Genomic DNA, 22,373 nt, shown 5'->3' on the forward strand with positions numbered 1-22,373 from the left:
TGGGAACAATTGAATCCGATATATCCGAGGTTTACTGTACCGAATATATTTAACCAGATATGGATATACCTGTACCGTGGTGTACATGCTGGTTATTAATTTAATGGCATTTGACCTCATGATAAGATAATTGACCATTGCGACCGTTTGTGAAGTGGAAGGTGCTGCTCGTGAACATAAATCACCTCCGTGGATGGATTTATGATGAATGGTTTTCACACAATCCAAAGAGTGATGGCGGGGTTATGATCTGGCCGTAGATACAGCCGAGTCATTTCAGGACTGCAATGAGTTGGCGCCGGTTAAAAGGTGCCGCCAGGTGTCCGTCGGATTGGATGAGAAGGATAGGCACTGTTGGACGTTTACATGCCTGCACCCACTGACCTGTGTGTGTGTGTGTGTGTGTGTGTGTGTGTGTACGTGTACTGTACTCGACACCAGCCTGACAGCCTAGTCGGCCAGCGATGCATTAGCGGTGGCCAGAGATGGGGTTGGTATGGAATAAATAATGGATACCCTTCTTTACCTCTGAATAAATCAGGACCAGAGAAATGGAGAGAGACATCCAGGAGAGAGTTGGAGAAATTCTCATTAACAATTAACTATGAATGAAAGAAAGAAAGGCAAAATTAACAATTCTCTCCTTCTAGTTTGGTAACAGCAGAAAGGACCAGCAAAATACAAATAGACATTGAAAGGGTGAACAAAAATACATTTCTGGGGATCACAATACATGAAAATATGAGCTGGAAACCTCATATTACAAATATACAGTAAACCTCAGATATATCAGATTCAATTGTTCCCACTGGTTTTGTCCGATATAAGCGAAATCCGTTATATGCGTATACCGGAAAATGTCCGTTTTACGCTATATCGGATTTATATCCGGTATATGCGTAAATGGGATTTTATACGTTATAAAAAGGCACTTCCTTGACTATGTTTCCAATGTACTTGGACGCGCAGGCAACGCTGCAAACGCTGCAAATGACGTCGTATAGCGGCCTGTCACGATTCGGCGAATCGGAGCGCCACGATGCGGCCATCCGATATATGCGAGGGAAATTTAATGGAAATGCATTGGAACGGGACTGGAGATTTTGTCCGAAATAGGCGAAATCCGTTATAAAAAATCCGATATATGCAATGAATTTTTATTGGAAATGCATTACAGAAAAATTGGTTCTTTTTTATCTGTCCATTGTGAGCGAATTTCCGATATATCCGAGTCCGATATATCCGATATATCAGATTTTATCCGTTATAAAAAGGCACTTCCTTGACTATGTTTCCAATGTACCTGGACGCGCAGGCAACGCTACAAACGCTGCAAATGACGTCGTATAGCGGCCTGTCACAATTCGGCGAATCGGAGCGCCACGATGCGGCCATCCGATATATGCGAGGGAAATTTAATGGAAATGCATTGGAACGGGACTGGAGATTTTGTCCGAAATGGGCGAAATCCGTTATAAAAAATCCGATATATGCAATGAATTTTTATTGGAAATGCATTACAGAAAAATTGGTTCTTTTTTATCTGTCCGCTGTGAGCGAATTTCCGATATATCCGAGTCCGATATATCCGAGGTTTACTGTGTTTACTTTGGGTTTAGTCTGCATCGAGTCGGCATAAATCAATGGGCGAACTCTAATCTGAATGTTACATTGTCTGTTTCCAACCTCCTCAACCAAATACAGAGACAATCCTTTCAACATCGCTGGGTTTGATTCCCAAGAGGCAAACTAGAGTAATCTTCCAAAATTTTTTTACGCAGGAAAACATAGAGCAGCACTCTCTATACTTGTACTATTGTATATTTACACTGTTTCGTGACGTAAGTGGCCGGGTGCAAGCGCATATTTTGTACACATTTCCTTTTCATTTGAAATGAGACAAACCGGCTGGTTGGTTTAAGTCAGCGTCAAACAACTGAACAACGGAATAACAGTGACTCAACTGTTATTACAAATACACTCAACAAAAAATATCAACGCAACACTTTGAGCATCCCAAACATGCTCAATGAGTGACACGTCCGAAGAGTATACTGGCCATCCAAGAACTGGGGTTGTTTTTAACTTCCAGGAATGGTGACCAAATCCTTGGTCTGTACTGTACTCGGGATCATCAATGAAGTGAATATATATATGTTGCAGACTCAAAAAACCTCTAAAAAACTCAAAATACCAACAACTAAATAAAGGCCACATACTGTGAAATGGTATAGCAAGTTGAATCTTGACTTTGACCCTCGTAGACTACAGGTGAAAGGTTCATCCATCCACTGTACATAGCGGCATTGTATCTGAGTATCGTCCCTCATTTATCGCGGTGAACTGGTTCCAGATCAGACCACGATAAGTAAACTCTGCAAACTAGGATTCAATATTAATAGAGCATAGAAAACCTTCTAAATATAATTTAACCATTATAAACCATGTTACCATTACCAAGCAATACGTACAGCTAGGAGAATACACATCTCCAAGTTCATATATTACGTGCGGAGTTCCCCAGGGGTCAATACTGGGGCCAAAACTGTTCAACTTGTACATCAATGATATCTCCAAAGTTACAAAAGACTTAAAGCTGGTATTATTTGCGGATGATACCACTGCTTTTTGTTCTAGAGGGAGTACAGACGAAATCATTAGAAAGGTCAGAGAAGAAATGGTCACACTAAAAAGATGCTTTGATGATAATAGATTGTCCTTGAACCTAAATAAAACTAAAATCATGAAAGGACACACACCAGCAAATACAAATAGACGGTGTAGACATTGAAAAGGTGAACGAAAATACATTTCTGGGGATAACAATAGATGAAAATATGAGCTGGAAACCTCATATTACAAATATACAACATAAGGTGGCCAGAAATATTTCAATATTGAACAAAGCAAAATTTGTTCTCGATCAGAAAATCACTCCACACTCTTTATTGCTCTCTGGTTCTACCATATCTTACTTATTGTGTGGAAATATGGGCTAATAACTATAAAAGCAATCTTCACTCGCTAAATGTACTGCAAAAAAAGGTCAGTAAGGATAATTCATAATGCCGCCTACCGAGAACACACTAACTCCTTATTTCTAAAATTTCTAAAATCACAAATACTTAAACTGATCTTCGGTACTTGTACTTCGGTACAAGGTACATTATTTAAAAAAAAACTGCATTATGGAAAGCAGGAAGTGAACAAATGTAACAGTTACTGATTGTAAAAGTACCAAATGGAGGGGTAGGATTAAATAAGCTTTGCTTCTTCCTACTCCTTTTGGACAAGTGGAACTGTGAACTGATTATGGGATGCACTCAATTGTAATCTATATCTATATTGCACAACACTAATGCACATAGCATCGGCTATAGCAAGCCACACAAATAACGAGTTAAACACTTTGAACAAATAAATTGGAAGCTCAGTGTTGAAAGTGTTTCAAATGGAGTTGAGTTGAGAAGGGCAAGGTAAGAAGCCAAACTCATACAACCACTTCCACACAGAATGGGAGAAATTTTTCTGCTCATGTCGGATTTGCCACGATGTGTTCATGTCATGTAATTTAATGTAATATCTCATGACGGCTCACGACCAGAGTACTACATATGACGTGTCAGAAAAATGCGAGGGAGCGGCATTGGCAGCGCGACGTTGAGGCGGGCGAGGATGGCCGTACGGTATTGTTTGTATCATTTGTACGCGGTCGAGCACACTGTTATAAACACAAGACCTTGGCAACGGAACAAACAACGCAAAGCCGCATCAAACTCGAGCGTCGTCGCATGATAATTCCCAGTCGCGGAGAGCAGCGCAGGTCACTTTGTGTGTAAACATAATAAAGATGAATCGGATTCGCCGATTGAGATTCAGTCAAAGACAGTCAACAAAATACTGAGACACGTTGCAAAAGTCTTATTGTTGGCAACAGGCCGCATCCTGATTGTGTATGCGTGTGTTAAAAGTCTGCTGGACACATTTCCGCAGCAAGACAGGGTTCTGGCAGAAAGAAATTGTATTTTGTTTGAAACATTTATCACACGAGAGCACAGCTTCAGCTCGTCCCCCCCACCCCACCCTTTGGCCCCCATGTGATCCCAGTCAAACTTGTGTGTCCTATGTGTCCGTCTCTGTGTATACAGTGTGTGCCTGTGAGAAATAGAGGAAGTGTTTGTGTGAGTTGAGATTGAGTGATTTATGGAGGAGACTCGAGGAGGAGGCCAAAAAAACAGCTAACGTGGAGATCGCAGCCTCCGCGTCAAATGGAAAAAAAAAGACGATTTCGTCACACCGCCATCATCTTCCACCAGCTCTCAATTGAATCAAGCTGCTCTCAAGAGATACCGGGACTTGACCCCATGCTGTGAGACATAATAATACAGTAAACCTCGGATATATCGGATTCAATTGTTCCCACTGGTTTTGTCCGATATAAGCGAAATCCGTTATATGCGTATCCCGGATTTATATCCGATATATGCGTAAATGGGATTTTATCCGTTATAAAAAGGCACTTCCTTGACTATGTTTCCAATGTACCTGGACGCGCAGGCAACACTGCAAACGCTGCAAATGACCAAATACAGTGAAATACACCAAATGCAATTGGAATATTTGGGTCCATATATTCATGGCTATTGACATAATATTTGCAAATGATGATTAATCAATGTTAATTATAAAAAGTGATATTGGATAATTCCTCACGGCACACCTGACGGTTTCTCAAGGTGATGAGAAGAATCAGTGGGTTTGTTGTTAAGGTCTAATGAGCTTTATCTTGATTTTAGTTATTTGTGTCCAGTCACTGGATAGGTATCCAAATGATTTCAATAAGGTTTTTGATTTTGAAGTTAATAAGTGTGACTGGTATAATTTCCCCCATCAGTGTCGTGACCACAGCAAGCAAACACAATTAATGACACACGAGTTGGCAGCTTTCTATCACCTGCAAAGCAATGAGTGAGGTGCAGCTCAGCCATGAAATATCAATTCCAGATGGGAAAATCACAGTCCTTGGATTTGCCCCAAATGTCGTATACCAGTTTCATTTTCATACTTAGTGTCCATTTTTTTATTGGGTAAAAGTCGATGTTATTATTATTCATTATCACTTCATATGGATTCATATGTATTCATGTATATTCTGGTAACATTTCATGTATTTTTGAATTGTTGGGTCCTCAGGAAAAGCCAAATAATTGAAAATGTTTGGGAAACTGTTCTCGGGAACAATAGTTACTTTAGTGAAATGACCTTAAATGAAATCTGGGTTCAAGTTTGTGTCTAAGATTGAGTAATCCCATCTGCAGCCGCACAAGAAATGGGAAGAGACACACAAAGAACAACTGTGTTCTTTCCAATTGACCTTTGCTTTTCATTTCCAACTAAAATGACCATGACGTAGAAAAAGAACTAGTGTGAATAAAGGATTTTGTGTATTCAAGTATAATAATGTCCCCCTCTTATGGAAAACATGAGAAAATCTGTAGTGTCTCCAGCAACCTTGCAATGCACGTGAAATCAATCGAGGGGAAATGTGAGCAGGGTAATTTTTCTATTATTCATAGGCTGAGATTTAACAATGATTTACAGTACACATAGTAGTTATAGATGTGTATAGTAGTATAGTTTTGATGTGTTCAAATGTCCGATTAAAACAGGAAGGTGTCAATGCATGTCTCTCCAGTTGATTCAACGTGCCGTGATTCAAACGTATATATTTGATTCAGCCATCTTCATACCTTAAAAACCGCACAACCGCCGCAAAAGCACTTGACGACCAATGGCAGATGATCTAAGACAATACTAAATAGAAAATAGAAAGCAAACAGTCTTAAGATCAGCCATTTTTATTTGGCATTACAAAGTACTTGTTAAGCTAAGTAATGCTAAGAGTCCACTGGACAGGCGCCGGTTGGTGCCTGTTTGCACCAATGCACATTTGCTGTGTCACCAATAAGGTGCCTAGTGGCATGCTGTGGCTCAAACTGCCTCCCAACTGGCTCGTGGTGGTCCGTAACCCGCAGCAAAAAATTTAATTTGGCGGCAAGAAAATTTCAAAATTTTAAAAATCTTTGTCGGGCTGCATGGCGGATGAGTGGTTAGCACGCAGACATCACAGCTAGGAGACCCGAGTTCAATCCCACCCTCGACTATCTCTGTATGGAGTTTACATGTTCTCCCCGTGCATGCGTGGGTTTTCTCCGGGTACTCCGGTTTCCTCCCACATTCCAAAAACATGCTAGGTTAATTGGCGACTCCAAATTGTCCATAGGTATGAATGTGAGTGTGAATGGTTGTTTGTCTATATGTGCCCTGTGATTGGCTGGCCACCAGTCCAGGGTGTACCCTGCCTCTCGCCTACTCCCAGACAGCCGGGATAGGCTCCAGCACCCCCTGTGACCCTCGTCAAGAAAGTGGCAGAAAATGAAAGAAAAATCTTTGTCGCGCCACAAAAAATCGGCGTGAAGTGTCCACCAAGTGGAACCAAATGTCACAAACAATCCGCTTATTGGAATCTACTGGAATGTAACGGCGCGAGCCAAGTTGTGCCAATCATGCTAGGAGTCCACTGGGCCGGCGCCAGTTGGTGCCAGTTCGCGCCAAAGATTATGTGATTGGCGCGTAGTGGCGCCAAATAATGGCAACATGCCGAGCGAACATTAATTCGGCGCCACAGCGAGCCACTACGCGCCAATCACATAATCTTTGGTGCGAACTGGCACCAACTGGCGCCGGCCCAGTGGACTCCTAGCATAAGAGTAGTGTGAGTGTGAATGGTTGTTTGTCTATATGTGCCCTGTGATTGGCTGGCCACCAGTCCAGGGTGTACCCCGCCTCTCGCTTGAAGACAGCTGGGATAGGCTCCAGCACCCCCTGCGACCCTCGTCAAGAAAGTGGCGGAAAATGAAAGAAAAATCTTTGTCGCGCCACAAAAAATCGGCGTGAAGTGTCCACCAAGTGGAACCAAATGTCACAAACAATCCACCTATTTTGAGTCCACTGGAATGTAATGGCACGAGCCAAGTTGTGCCAATCATGCTAGGAGTCCACTGGGCCGGCGCCAGTTGGTGCCAGTTCGCGGCAAAGATTATGTGATAGGCGCGTAGTGGCGCCACTACACGCCAATCACATAATCTTTGGCGCAAACTGGCACCAACTGGCGCCGGCCCAGTGGACTCCTAGCATAAGAGCAGTAAGGATTCTGACTTCTCGGGTGACGTCACATGACCACAGTTCTGAACAGAGGAACTCTCACTGAGGTCAGAGAGCCTTTAAAACAGTCTGACAATGAGATTATGTTTTTATTGATTGTTGAGTCGGGATAATCCAAAAGCCATCAGAGACAAGACGCTTCCACAAGGCAGTTCATAAACGCAACCAAATGTTTGGCAGTCGGGTCTTTCAACTAAGACCAAATCTGGCCCCTACGCTGAAACAGAGGTGTTGACGAACACAGTGAGAAATCTCTCGAGACTGTGGGTCTTGTGGCCGTGGTGGCTGTGCGGTGAGGATGAATCATAGCAAAGCAGTCATTCAGACAACTGATGGAGTGTGCGGCTGCGTGTGTGTTTATGCGTGTGAGTGAGAGTGACAGAAGGTATTCAAAGTTGTGGTGGAATTCATTTTGACCACACGGTAGGAGAGTCTGGCAAAACGACAGAGGGAGAGACCACAGTGGTGAGGTTACAGAGATTAGAACCGAGGGCGACCCCAGTCTCCGGGTGAGCGTCTGTGCAGTAATGTGTGCGTATGTGGCAGGGGGAATAAAACCAATTTATCTTATCTTCAGTGAGCATGTGTCATGCTCGGTTTTTCAAAGCAGTGGCGGCTTAGACTGTGAAATGTCGACCGATAGAGACGTTGTTTCTTATTTCTGACCAACGCTTGGCAGAGATTAAAGCATTCAATGTCTGACTCTTGCAGGAGGTCTAATGGTATTGGTAGATTACAATTGAGTGCATCCCATAATCAGTTCCCAGTTCCACATGTCCAAAAGGAGTAGGAAGAAGCAAGGCTTATTAAATCCTACCCCTCCATCTGGTACTTTTACAATCACTAACTGTTACATTTGTTCACTTCCTGCTTTCATAATATTTTTTTTTTAATTTTTTTTTAGTTTTTTCATTTTAATTTTTTTAGTTTGATTTGACAAGGTGATATGAGCATCCAATGCCATAATGGGTACCATAGTGCGTGTCAATATATTGATATATATAGCACATCATGACTGGTTCAAGACTCTTCATCCTTGTATTTAGCAAACATCAACTGCTTGTATTGTTTCTTGAATTGGCTCATCGTTGTGCATTGTTTGAGGTCCTTACTCAATCCATTCCATAGTTTGATTTGTTCACTTCCTGCTTTCCTAATATATATATTTTTTAAATTTAAAAAAAATGTATTTTTTTTTTTGTCACGTACCGAAGTACAAGGTGATATGACCATACAATGACAGAAGAAGCAAAGCTTATTAAAACCTACCCATCCATCTGATACTTTTACAATCAGTAACTGTTACATTTGTTCACTTCCTGCTTTCCAAAAATAGTTTGTTTTTTTAAATTAAAAAAATGTATATATTTTTTTTGTCACGTACCGAAGTACTAGGTGATATGACCATCCAATGACAGAAGAAGCAAAGCTTATTAAATCCTACCCTTCCATCTGGTACTTTTACAATCAGTAACTTTTACATTTGTTCACTTCCTGCTTTCCTAATATAGTTTGTTTTTTTTAATAAAAAAAAGGATAATTTTTTTTTGTCACGTACCGAAGTACGAGGTGATATGACCATACAATGACAGAAGAAGCAAAGCTTATTAAAACCTACCCATCCATCTGATACTTTTACAATCACTTCCTGCTTTCCTAATATAGTTTGTTTTTTAAATTAAAAAAATGTATTTTTTTTTGTCACGTACCGAAGTACTAGGTGATATGACCATACAATGACAGAAGAAGCAAGGCTTATTAAATCCTACCCCTCCATCTGGTACTTTTACAATCAGTAACTGTTACATTTGTTCACTTCCTGCTTTCCTAAAATAGTTTGTTTTTTAAATTAAAAAATGTATATATTTTTTTTGTCACGTACCGAAATACAAGGTGATATGACCATACAATGACAGAAGAAGCAAAACTTATAAAATCCTACCCTTCCATCTGGTACTTTTACAATCAGTAACTGTTACATTTGTTCACTTCCTGCTTTCCTAATATAGTTTGTTTTTTAAATTAAAAAAATGTATTTTTTTTTGTCACGTACCGAAGTACGAGGTGATATGACCATACAATGACAGAAGAAGCAAGGCTTATTAAATCCTACCCCTCCATCTGGTACTTTTACAATCAGTAACTGTTACATTTGTTCACTTCCTGCTTTCCTAAAATAGTTTGTTTTTTAAATTAAAAAATGTATATATTTTTTTTGTCACGTACCGAAATACAAGGTGATATGACCATACAGTGACAGAAGAAGCAAAGCTTATTAAATCCTACCCTTCCATCTGGTACTTTTACAATCAGTAACTGTTACATTTGTTCACTTCCTGCTTTCCTAATATAGTTTGTTTTTTTTAATAAAAAAAAAGGATAATTTTTTTTTGTCACGTACCGAAGTACGAGGTGATATGACCATACAACGACATAATGGGTACCATAGTAACTGTCAATATAGTGATATATATCGCACATCATGACTGATTTGTGATCACACATTTTCGCATCGGATTTTTGGGGTGAAGAATCTACTTTGTTGCAATTTTCTTTCTGGTTAAATCAAGGTCACACTACCCAATTATGAAATAAGTGCAGTTTGTAAAAAGTTGCTTGTTTTGTGAAAGGTTTTGTGAAAAGTTTTGTGAAAATCCGTAGCCTTACAAGATGTGTAAGGCTACGGATTTTAGCAGTCGGAGCAACACTGTGATTCCACTTCTTTTAGTTTATAATAAGTACTGCGTTAAGTTATTACTGTACCAAAAGTAGTTGACAACTGATTAGTGTGAAGTTAAAATAAATGTCCTGTGGTCAGACTTGGGAATTTAACCTGAAAATTCTCTGAAAAGCTGCACAGATCAACCAAATCTGTCTATGCATCGCAACTGCCCCCATAAGAGAGGGTAACTGTGACATCCGGTCGATTCTTAGTATGATATTACTTCATTGAGGAGTATTTTTCTTTATTATCTGTAATCACAGAAAAAGGCTGAGCAGAAAGAGTGAGAAGCAGGAAAAAATATGTAAAAGCCGTAGAGGAGCGATGTGGCCAGATGATTGTAAACAGCTTCAGCTGCCAGGCCCCTGGGTGGCCCACACGTTCACTCTCACTTTATCTCAATGACACAGAAACACATCCACAATGAGAACCTCACTTCCCTGCAACTCCTCTGTCCAGACCTCAGTCCTGCATTCCAAGAACAGACGAGTGAGGGACAGATGTGGAAGCGGGGGCGGATGGTGGGGGGTAGACAGAGAGTGGAATCGGTATTAAAAAGAAATGAAAAGGGTTGTCCCCCTTCGGAAAATCTGATTCAAATTAGTTCTGAACAAACTATTTTTCTCTTCAACATTTTCTGCAACCACCATAAGCAAATATAAGCACTACTGAGGAGGTATTTGGAGGTGGTCCAGGAAGTCAAAACAGTCGGTAGAGTGTAAAAGAAAGGGGCTACTAAAGGTCTGTTGGCGTTGACTCGTTGACTTGTCTGGCTTATCTGCTGCACCGTTTTGGCTTTTGAATACCGACAGCTAACATATTATTTAACTTTGTGCTTCGGTTATTTCAAAGTATCAGCAAAACCTTTTTTTAAATGTTTGGACAAGTCTGGACTACCACGAGGCCGAAGGTCAGCAGACCGTGACACCGGAGCCGCATGCAGTTCCCATTTCCAAACTATGTGATATCTTTTTTTAAGACTAAAGTGGAGCAAATTGGCATTTTTTAAAATAGAGTCTGTAACATTGGACTCACCCCAAGTCCGTCAATGCATCTATTATAGAATCATAGATAGAATCATAGACTTAGATGACATCAAATATGAACAACAGTGAGTTCTAACTACTGATTGGAAGAGCAAGGGTGTGTGGGGCCGGTTTGTGCGGTGAGACACGAAAAAGACGTCTGTTGAAAGTGTGGATATCCCTTTGCCAATCACTGCCCAGTGGCAGTGGTTTGATGCGGCGACAAATTTTCCTTATCTTTCACCTCCAAACAGTCAGGAAGAGAGTTCGGGATGCCTCCCAAACACCTCCCTGAAAGATATTCAGAGCATGTCCAAAGCGTCGGGGAAGACCCTGGACACATTGGAGAGACTATATCTCTCAGCTGCCCTGGGAAAACCCTGGGATCCCTGAAATACGTTAAAGGGCATGGCTGACTGGAAGACCCAACGTTGGAGAACATTGGGAAATCCTAGGGATCTACCACAGGACTCGACAATAACGATGTACCGATAGCCCGAGGCAAGTTAAAACAAAATTGGGGCAAGTAAATCCAATCAGTGATATTCCCGTCGGGCAAGTGTACTTTGGCATGCCATACTGCCAAGAGTTTTTTTGGTAAAACACAGACTGCGTAATTCCGATGGTAATTTCCAAACCAATCCTTGCAAATCTTGAAATGGACCAATCAGAATCGTTTATTTAGACCGCGGTCCATAGTCGACAGTCCGCGTTTTACCCACACCCGTTCTTGTTCGCGATCAACCAATCAGCGATGGTTTGACTAGGAAAACATCTATCATGGCGTCCCTGCCAACATGGTCTAATTCTTCAACAACTTCTGAAGGAAAACAGCAAAAAGTGATGAAACAGTGCCTCCTAAACGAGTATTTTATTAGCGGCAGCAAATCAAATGATGGCACAGGTGAGTGAATCACATTGCTGTGACAATTTGAAGTGGTCACAATGAAACACCACCCATTAGATCCAATACCAAGTGCTGATTTTTGCACAAGCTACAAAATCTAGCGCTTCCATTTCTCTGTGTATGTTTCCTCACCTTTGCATCACAAATTATTGTTTGACCATTGAGCATTTTTTTCTGGATTAAAAACACTTTAAATGTGTCTATTCAATAATGTTTCATTGTGGTGCACAACTTATATAAAAGGCAAAGTGCCGAGAAGTCTCTTGACAATACGGATTTCCATGCAACGTCATGATCTATGTCGGAAAACAACCACAAGAAATTATAATCCTTTCATCTTTATTTGAGATTCTCATGTGATGTCGCAAAAAATGAGATGATATCATTATGGCAGTCTTTTCATTTTACATGGGGCAAGTTCGGGCAAGTAGTTCTCACCTTAAAGATTCCCCATGGGTAAGTCATTTTTGTTTTTAATGTAGAGGAAATCTGGGTTTCCTTGACCTCAGATAAGTGTTGGGTGGGTGGATGGATAGGATGCACAAACCTATGCAAATGTATTGGTCCGTACAATTTTTATACAAAGATAAATAAGGAAAACCGGAATGTCTATGGATCGGTGTTACCTACTAGGGAGAAAACAAGCTAAGCCAATGAGTACCAATGAGTACAGTTAATTATGTGTATGAGCAGATCAAGCAGTAAATCCTAATGGATATGTACCCGTACACAAAACATACCGATGTCCTTAGAGAGGTCCTTAGGATGGCGGCACTAATTTGTGCACACTTCGTGGAACAAAGATCAAGAGTCAGACAGGTGTATGAGGTCTAAGATGGTGTAAGACGTAGGAAAGCGACTCTACAGTGTGTGGTGTGAGACATAAATAAATACAAACGTCTACTTTGATACTTCTGCCTGGTAACAAACTAAGTATGTGTGTGCATGTCCGGACATGTCTGCTCCCCAGTCTGCTACTGGAGACATCGGACGTCGGTAACAGAGCTCTCAGGAAAAGGCTCATCACCATCTAAATACACACCCAACCACCCACAAAGATATCGACATCCATCTGGTGTTGAAGTGGACACTCGGACGATAACAACAACAACAACAACAACAACAAGAAACACAAGCAAATATTCCCATGCTGGATGTGATGAACAACAAAACGGTGAATCAGATCTTGAACCGCCCACTTTTGAAAGTCACACCTAAACCTCGCCTATCTCGATCATCCACCCCCCCCCCATAACACACACACACATACATAAACACACACATTAACAGCTGTTCACTGTCATTATCCCTTCCATCTATGTCACCCCCAACCCCCACAATGTACCAAATTTCTCCCTCAACAACGCATGTAAACAACAGCCCAATCACCTTCGAGCTCCACAGCTACAACTATCTAGGCTACCAAACACACACACACACACATGCACACGCACGCACACACTAAGGCCCCAACACAAAAACACATTCAGTCACCCCTACGTGCACATGCAACGTAAACATCCAGGCAATGCCCCTGCCCCCTCTTCGACTCCGAGGAATGCAGGACCAGCTGGTGGAGAAAATAAAAAAAAAACGAAGACGCATACCAAAACAGGAAATGCATCAGCAGGGGCCTATCAGAGAGCTTTATCAGGCCTGTGGCTGCCCCGCTGAGAACCTGGGTGGCGCCGTGTGCTGATTGGCTGATCAAAGTGGCAGCTGTGTCATTACAGGTCAGGGGGTCAGAAGTAATCAAGGAAGGTTACGAGCATGCACGTTTGTGCATATGTGTTGCCATGGCGATCTAAATGAGGGGTAACGGGAGGAAAGATGGGAGGAAATAAGAAAGATGAGAGAAGGTGCTACTGAGTGACGAGATAAAATAAGGATCACTTGAAGAAAACAAAAGAAGAACCATGAGCCGTTAGCCCTGCCGACCTTCTGGGATTCTCCATGAAAATGAAAATAATCAATAAACATTTTATTGCCATCGTTCTCTAGTTATATATTCCATTGACATGAAACTGACAAATATAACAAATATGCGTTGTTGTTGCTATTGACGCAACAAATCGGAAAAATACCACACAAACATTCTGAAGTTCACATTGTGCATCAATGCAGATGTCATCTGATTTTAATACAGACTTCCATGATTCAATTTTAGTCACATTGTGTGCGGACTACGCTGTTTACGGTTAACAAGGTGCAATGAACAGCAGCTGAAAACGAAGTTCCACCATTTCGTATTATTCAATAGTCTTTTTCACAAAATGGTGAGCAATGGTTGCTAAATGTACTGCAAAAAAGGTCAGTAAGGATAATTCATAATGCCGCCTACAGAGAACATACTAACTCCTTATTTCTAAAATCACAAATATTCAACTTGCTGATATAGTTCATCTTTAAACAGCTAAAATAATGCATAGAGCTAAAAATATTACCTAATTAGCTAAAAATGTCATCCAATACTTCTCTACAAGAGAGGAGAAATATGATCTCAGGGAAGAAGTACATTTGAAACACTTCTACGCTAGGACTACGTTACGCTAGCCATAGCATTTCAGTATGTGGAATCAAACTATGGAATGGATTGAGTAAGGAAATCCAACAATGCACAACGATGATGGTACCCATTATGGCATTGGATGCTCATATCACCCCGTACTTCGGTACGAGGTACATTATTAAAAAAAAACAAAAAAAACACTTAAACTGTATTATGGAAAGCAGGAAGTGAACAAATGTACCAGTTACTGATTGTAAAAGTACCAGATGGAGGGGTAGGATTTAATAAGCTTTGCTTCTTCCTACTCCTTTTGGACATGTGGAACTGTGAACCGATTATGTGATGCATTCAATTGTAATCTGATGCATGTTGAAATGAAATCAAACCATTACCATTACCATAGTTAGCTCTAACAAACACTACCATTACCATTACCAAATGCGCTGCAAGTGTCACAGCGTCTTTTACACAAAACATTCAACAGTTTCCCCCGTTTATCCAATATGTCTGCAGTATATTTTCATATGGCTATAGCTTTAAATCACTGGAGTCATGTGCGTCATGCCCCTCGAAGTGACTGCACCCTTCGGTGGTATCCCTTTCAGGAGAATCACTCGCGCGCCGAACTGTACGGTAACCAGAGAACACATTTTTGTTGGCATGCTGATGCTGAGGTCAAGGTGAACTTCTGTTTGATTTCCAAGACTGCGTTTCACTAAGAGTGACAACAATGGAAGTCGGGGTGTTGCAATGTAACTACATATAGATTACATCGGAACAACACGAGCTAATAATACCGGTCTCATGTGATGAATTTCCCGTCATGCTATATAAGACAGAAAACCGGACCGAACACAGAGGTCGATGAGGGCAAAGTGGCACAAGTTAAACATGGTAATTGATGCGATAAGCAAGGGTGAGGCGGGACAGAGAAGGGAAGGAAGCCAAGTGGCGGCCAGGCAGGCAGACAGGGCTGTGTGAGGAAAGCCTGTGTTTGCGTGACTAGGTGAAAAGGAAGAAGAGGGTGGGGGTGTTGGGGGGGGTGGGGGAGGATGAGAGTGGGGAGCCACAGCAATCCAAATAGTTGAAAATAATAAAATTCCACACAGATAAGCAACATACCCCCCCCTCCTCGTCGGCCCGGCAGCTCCACAGAGCCGCAGTTTTATTCAGACCAGAGAACATGGGGTTGAACGCACCCCCATCCTGCACCTCTTCCTACCCCCGTACCAATCAGATACTGTAAACCTAAAATCGGGTGATGTGTCAGAGGCACTACTGTGTTCCTAAGATGGTTCGAATAAGTGTCGGAGCTGTTTTCTGCGGGACGACTCTACTGAGAATATATTGTTTTTTAATGTTTAAATGCCAATTTAAGAAACATTCAATATGCAGAACAATATCAGGCACCTGTTGTTTGCATAAATAATATTTATTCACATGTTGCACTGCAAAGATAGTAGATATATCATTCCGAAAAATAAAAGTCAGGGTGCAAATGTAGGGGTTAAATGATGATTGCGCCTCGAAATGACAACAAAAAGTGGGGCCCACTGTTCAAACTTACAACTGATGGAAGAGATTTTGAAGCAGCGGAAAGTGAAAAATGATCTGCAGGGAGGTTAAGGAAAACATGAGGCAAAATGTTGCCATCTAGTGTCAGTCAAACAAAGACAGAAACCAGGTCCTGACTCAATAATTGCTTTGACGGGGTTGTTTCAGTTCTCGTTTCTTTCTTCTTTTTTGGTCACTCTCGCTCTCAAACAAATCATCTCGACTGGGAAAGGTTACAGGAGGACACCAAAGAAATACACAATTGTATGCTACAACTATGGGTCCGATTCTCTTTCTTAGTCATCATCATGAAAACAAGTCATTCCCAAATATTTTGTCACCACCAATTGACTATTATATAACAAAAAATATATGAAAAAAATTGGGTTTCACAATTGAACAACTACAAAACTGCTGTAGTTACAAATGTTGAGTCATTCAGTTTAAATTTTTTAACAAAACCAGGTGCTTACCTCGTCATTACGAGGTCCAAACTTTGTAACAAACACAACAGACCATCTGTGTACCTACGTGTGTTCACGGATTATTGTTTGACCAAATTAATTCTGTAATTATTATACCGATCGGCGCAATGGGAATCACCTCGGATGATCTCTTCACTTGCTTTCATTGTGTGCAAAACATCCGTCAAACAGAGTTTAACATGTGAATCTCTATGCTAAATGTCTCCAAGCATCCAACGGGTACCTGGAAGTGCCATGCACTGGCCAACACAGAACACAAACACCGGTTCCTCCCCTCTTTGCTGAAAACAACATTAGGAAAATGTCTGAGATTCCCTTCTATACATGGATACCATCACTTTTTGAAAAGTTCAGTATTATGACTCGACCGTGCAACAAAATATGCAAATGAATTAGCCTTCGGATGTCCTTTATAACACTGTAAGTAACACGAAACAATGTCAACATTAATGAGCTCACCCACTATGTTGAATCTGCTGACACTTAAACGAATCATTCAGAAACGCTAACACCGATCCAACATCTCATTCATATATTCCCGGAGTCACTTACAGGGAGCTTTCAATATGCAGCCTCATCACTCAGCTCACTTACCGCTGCTAGGCCATAAGGAGAGAAACTATATGGACTATACTATTGACTAAAGGTATATACATATTAGTAGAATGAAACAATAATTTTTATATGTGGGAAAATGATGGAAAATACAGTAAACCTCGGATATTCATTCATTCATTCATTTTCTACCGCTTTTCCTCACGAGGGTCGCGGGGGGTGCTGGAGCCTATCCCAGCTGTCTTCGGGCGTAAGGCGGGGTACAGCCTAGACTGGTCGCCAGCCAATCACAAAACCTCGGATATATCGGATTCAATTGTTCCCACTGGTTTTGTCCGATATAAGCGAAATCCGTTATATGCGTATACCGGAAAATGTCCGTTTTACGCATATATCGGAATTATATCCGGTATATGCGTAAATTGGATTTTATCCGTTATAAAAAGGCACTTCCTTGACTATGTTTCCAATGTACCTGGACGCGCAGGCAACGCTGCAAACGCTGCAAATGACGTCGTATAGCAGCCTGTCACGATTCGGCGAATCGGAGCGCCACGATGCGGCCATCCGATATATGCCAGGGAAATTTAATGGAAATGCATTGGAACGGGACTGGAGATTTTGTCCGAAATAGGCGAAATCCGTTATAAAAAATCCGATATATGCAATTAATTTTTATTGGAAATGCATTACAGAAAAATCGGTTCTTTTTTATCTGTCCGTTGTGAGCGAATTTCCGATATATCCGAGTCCGATATATCCGAGGTTTACTGTATAAAAAATGAACACACCAGTCCCAGTGACTGCAGCCAAAGGCACAAACAATGATTGACTCAATAATATATATTTTTAATTTAAATACTCTTTTTACCGCCACGGCACCCACAGTATACTCCGTTTCACACACAAATATATACTGATAGCTTTGCCCCGTCTCTGGACCTCCCCGCTCTGGCATGACTCCATCATGGCCTTAGTCAACTCCCCTGCTCAGCCCCTTGCAGCCCCCCCCCCTCCCCATACACACATACACTTTCCCACACACGGTGCAGATTTCACACATGCAGCCCCCCCTCCCAATAGTCGGTCGGGTCCCCCCCATCCCCATCTAAGCTTGAGGAAAATGGCCGTCACGGAACCCCGCTAACAGGAGGCCTCCCCCTTAACCACAAACCGAGAGTAAGGAATGAGAAAGAACAAATGCATTACAGCTGCAATATTAGCTGATGGAAGGAGCACGGGGAAAGGAGGGCTGGGAGGCAGGGGGGAGAGGGAAGGACAAGGGTAGGATTGGGGGCCTTGGTGTGAGCATCGACCTACAGAACACTCTCCCACATGTGGAGTCAATTAGGAACAATCTTGTTTTGTACCTACTGCTGCAAAAGAGAGGGTTCTCTTGGGTTGTTGTGCGAGTGTGTAGAGGTGTGTGCAAAGCCAAAGCGTGTACAGCCAATGAAATAGTCCAGATATTGGGTTTATATCCAACAATTTAAAAAAAAAGGTGGGCCAGGGCCCATCACAACAGTGTGCATGTCAAGTCGAGATGTCATATAATGAACCCAAACAACCGCTTGCCATTGACAGAAATAAACAGAATGACTCAAAATAACCCACAAAGTCAAAGCCCCCGCTTGCTTGTCCACACACGGACAGACATATGCTGGCACAGCGTACATGTTATTTGATTAATGGCGTCGTCGCGCCCGCCAGTTATCAATGACAACTCAATATAGAGTAAGTCACAAAGTCAGCATGTTGTGTAATGAAGTGATGGCACGTAAACTTGACAATAACAATGTACCGATGGCCCGGGGCAAGTTAAAACAAAATCTAGGGGTCTCAAACTCAATTTACCTGGGGGCCACTGGAGCTAGGGTCTGGGCAAGGCTGGGCCACATCAGGTTTTCCAAAAAACAGAAAAATATACAAACTTTTTCAGTGCTTTGGTTCCGATTTTCTACAATAAAAGCTCTGATAAAACATTCCACTGTTCTCAAATATCTTCATTTTTATTTTTCTGCACAAAATAAGATGAAAAATAAATAAACAAATCAAGAATAAAGAAAATCAATCAATCAGTAATAAATAAATATAATAATAATAATAAAACGGCAAATAATAAAAACTTAAGAAACCATATATAGTTGGTGGGTAGACAAATTATTTTTTTTTCATATTAAAATGAACAAAGCATTATTAGAGCCCTGTAGACATGACAAAACACGACTATAGTCACATTTATACTCTTTTTATTTACAACATATTGCGCAACTGCAGGGTCTTGAGACACATGCTAACTCGCAAACTAGAGAGCTAGCGACCTAAACGGTAGCCTTCAAGTTATTTCCTTTAAACTTAAATAGCCAAAAACTTACCACTTCCACACGGATAGGGAGGATAACTATTAACAGTTATTTAACCTTTAACATGAACATGAATCAAACGTAATAATTTTTTCTGGGTACATGATACCATACAGCATCCATATCAAACTTGCGTGGGGCGCACTAACAATAGACTTTCATATCAAGGCGGGGGCCTCAAACTAGTGTCCTGCGGACCACATTTGGCCCGCGGGCCGCGTGTTTGAGACCATCGTTGCATAATTTGGTGATGGCACACTAAACTGCTCAGAGCACGAAATCTCTGAAGCAGTTAGGCCCACATGAGACGAAAAAGGTTAAAATCGTGGCTTTTGGTGTATTTTATAGCCACACAAAAACATCAGAACGTTAACTTCAGTAGATAGTGTTGGTAGTTGGCAGTTACGTACGCACAGTGTGAGCGCACTTGGATCCTCTGTGTCTCTGTATTGCGTAAATAATACACACCGAATGGGGGGGGGCATGGTGAGACAGAGGCTGCACCTCACACTTTGCAGGGAATTCCAGACCACTTCCTTGGTAACAGGAAAAAAAAAGAGGATGTCACCACTTTTGAAAGTTTCATGGCCGTTTTAATTATGCATGACAATTGTTATTCATTCATTTTCTACCGCTTATGTTTACGCAATTTTCATTATTTATCCATTTCAAGACAGATGGTTGCCTGGAAAGCTCCGCATAAACAAGCGCTGGCATTGATGTAAGCTCAAAATGCAAGAAAAAATAATAATCTTGACTGCTCAGTGCCAAATAAGACCCTCTACCTGCCCACACGCACAACCAAAACTTTACATTATTGTTATTTATTCTAAATTATTTAAATTATTTGCACAAATTACTGTTTACACTGTATATTGTTCATATTTGATGTAATCTATTTATTCTCCACATTATTATTTATTATTATTTATTGTTATTATTTATTATTGTTTATTGTTATTATTATTTTTATTTATTTTATTATATTATTTTTGTATTTATTTTTTTTTACTTTTTTTTTTTTTTTTTTTACCAGGCAACAACATTTTGTTGGCAATTTCACTGCTGTGTTATTGTGCAATGACAATAAAAGAAAGTCTATGTCTATTGGGGGGTAGTTTTACTTATTGACACTGCTAATACTAAATATAATTAATAGACACATGAATTATTAATAATAGATTCATCGTTAAAGATTAAGAAAGTATCTAAGGTGTGTCGGGAATGGCCAGTGACAAGTACAGAAAACTGGGCTCTAAGGAATGTGGAATGAATTCCACAACAAAATAAAAGCCGCCAAACAATGTTCATATTATATGAATGGATATGAACATTTATAGATTATTATTTACGCACATACTGACCATAATAACTTGGAAAACAAGAAAAAAAATCACTGTGCTTATGTTTATTTGAATAAACATGCACCAGATTAGCCTGTCTGCTCTGTTAGCATTTGCGCATGTGTGACTGCATAGACGTTCACCCTGTTTCTTATTATCGAGAAAACGAAAAATAGTCGGTAAAATGTGTAGTCAATTGATGACAGCTCGTCATAGCGTGTGTGTGATCGCTCGTGCTTCAGTCTCATTCCACTTTCTGACATATTTGTTTACACACTTTGCCTGGCTCTGCATGTTACTGTAATACTTATGGCTTATGCTATGCTATATAAGTCAATCAACACAAAGACATCACGTGTCCAGCTTTAAGATATTGACGCTATGACAGGGGTCTCATTGCTGTGCACTCGATGCTAACAGTGCTTGACAAGGTGTAAATATGTTAATGTGGGGTCATTTTGTGCCAATTTTGCACCGTTTCCAGCCACGAATTGCGCGCCAAGTGCGTAATTTATGCGTAAACACGCCCATTGAGACACACCCTGCTGTGATACTGTATGAGTGATGTCATACAGGTACTGAGTCAGTTCATACTTTCCACCACACGATGACACTGTTGGCCCAAAGATGGTATCCTGCAAGTTCATACTTTCCACCACATAATGGCTCTGTTTTCACACTCATGTTGTAGTCCACCAAAAGATCATGAAATACACATCTTCATATTCCAAACACAATGGCTAAACACTATGTTGCATTTGAAAAGGCGACAAAATTTTGACAATAATGTCGTTTATGTGTGATGTTGATGATATCCGGGTATAATGAAGTATACTCTGATAATACTCCGATACTCGTACAGTGATGCCGCAGCAACATGACACACGAGTCCCATGCAGCCTTCCACCACAGCTTCAAACAATCTTTGGGAAACCCTGGGGATCATCATTAAGATGTCATCTGTGTAGACTCCGTATTTACATAAACATACTGTATACAGGCTGCACGGCGGTCGTGTGGTTAGCGCGCAGACCTCACAGCTAGGAGACTTGGGTTCAATTCCACCCTCGGCCATCTCTGTGTGGAGTTTGCATGTTCTCCCTGTGCATGCGTGGGTTTTCTCCGGTTTCCTCCCATATTCCAAAAACATGCTAGGTTAATTAGCAACTCCAAATTGTCCATAGGTATGAATGTGAGTGTGAATGGTTGTTTGTCTATATGTGCCCTGTGATTGGTAGAGAGAGAGTAGCGAGACAAAAACAGCAGCAACAACAATTCTTGATTAACGACAAACGATTAAAACATTTAATCAAATGAATAGTTTTCAAATGAATTAATCATGATTAATCACCATTTAGAACTATATGTGAAATACGCCCTTTTTACTGTATTTTATGAACAAAAAGATAAATGACACGGTACAACTGTGGATGTAGTAACAGCTCCAAATGAACTGAAAATTAAAATCATGCTAAAAAAAATAGCACACATGTCTGATAATCTAAAACACACATCACACTTTACCCGTGTTATTATGAACCAAGACGGGTTGTTTTCAAAAGGCACTAAGTTGAGGGTAGATTGTATTATCGCCCTCGACGGTCTGTCATCATAACTGAGTGGTGGTGAGTTAATTAACGTACAAATCGCAATGTAATTCATTCATTTTCTACTGCTTATCCTCAC

At 40.8% G+C, this 22,373-nt stretch overlaps 1 protein-coding gene across 2 annotated transcripts in view; it reads right to left on the reverse strand.

Annotated features, from left to right (window-relative positions):
- Positions 1-22,373, reverse strand: part of LOC131131031 (large ribosomal subunit protein uL23m-like) — a 44,190-nt gene that overhangs the window by 2,279 nt on the left and 19,538 nt on the right. Inside the window, exon 5 of one of the 2 annotated variants that reach the window (XM_058075310.1) lies at positions 18,070-19,880. The exons of the other annotated variant lie outside the window; for it this stretch is intronic. Coding sequence (XP_057931293.1) covers positions 19,662-19,880 — 219 coding nt within the window. The 3' untranslated portion in view covers positions 18,070-19,661. Of the gene's footprint in view, positions 1-18,069; positions 19,881-22,373 lie in introns of those variants that run through there. 2 annotated transcript variants of the gene reach the window in all.

The sequence above is a fragment of the Doryrhamphus excisus genome, chromosome 6 (genome assembly GCF_030265055.1).
Source record: "Doryrhamphus excisus isolate RoL2022-K1 chromosome 6, RoL_Dexc_1.0, whole genome shotgun sequence".
In the NCBI taxonomy this organism is placed as follows: Eukaryota; Metazoa; Chordata; class Actinopteri; order Syngnathiformes; family Syngnathidae; genus Doryrhamphus; species Doryrhamphus excisus.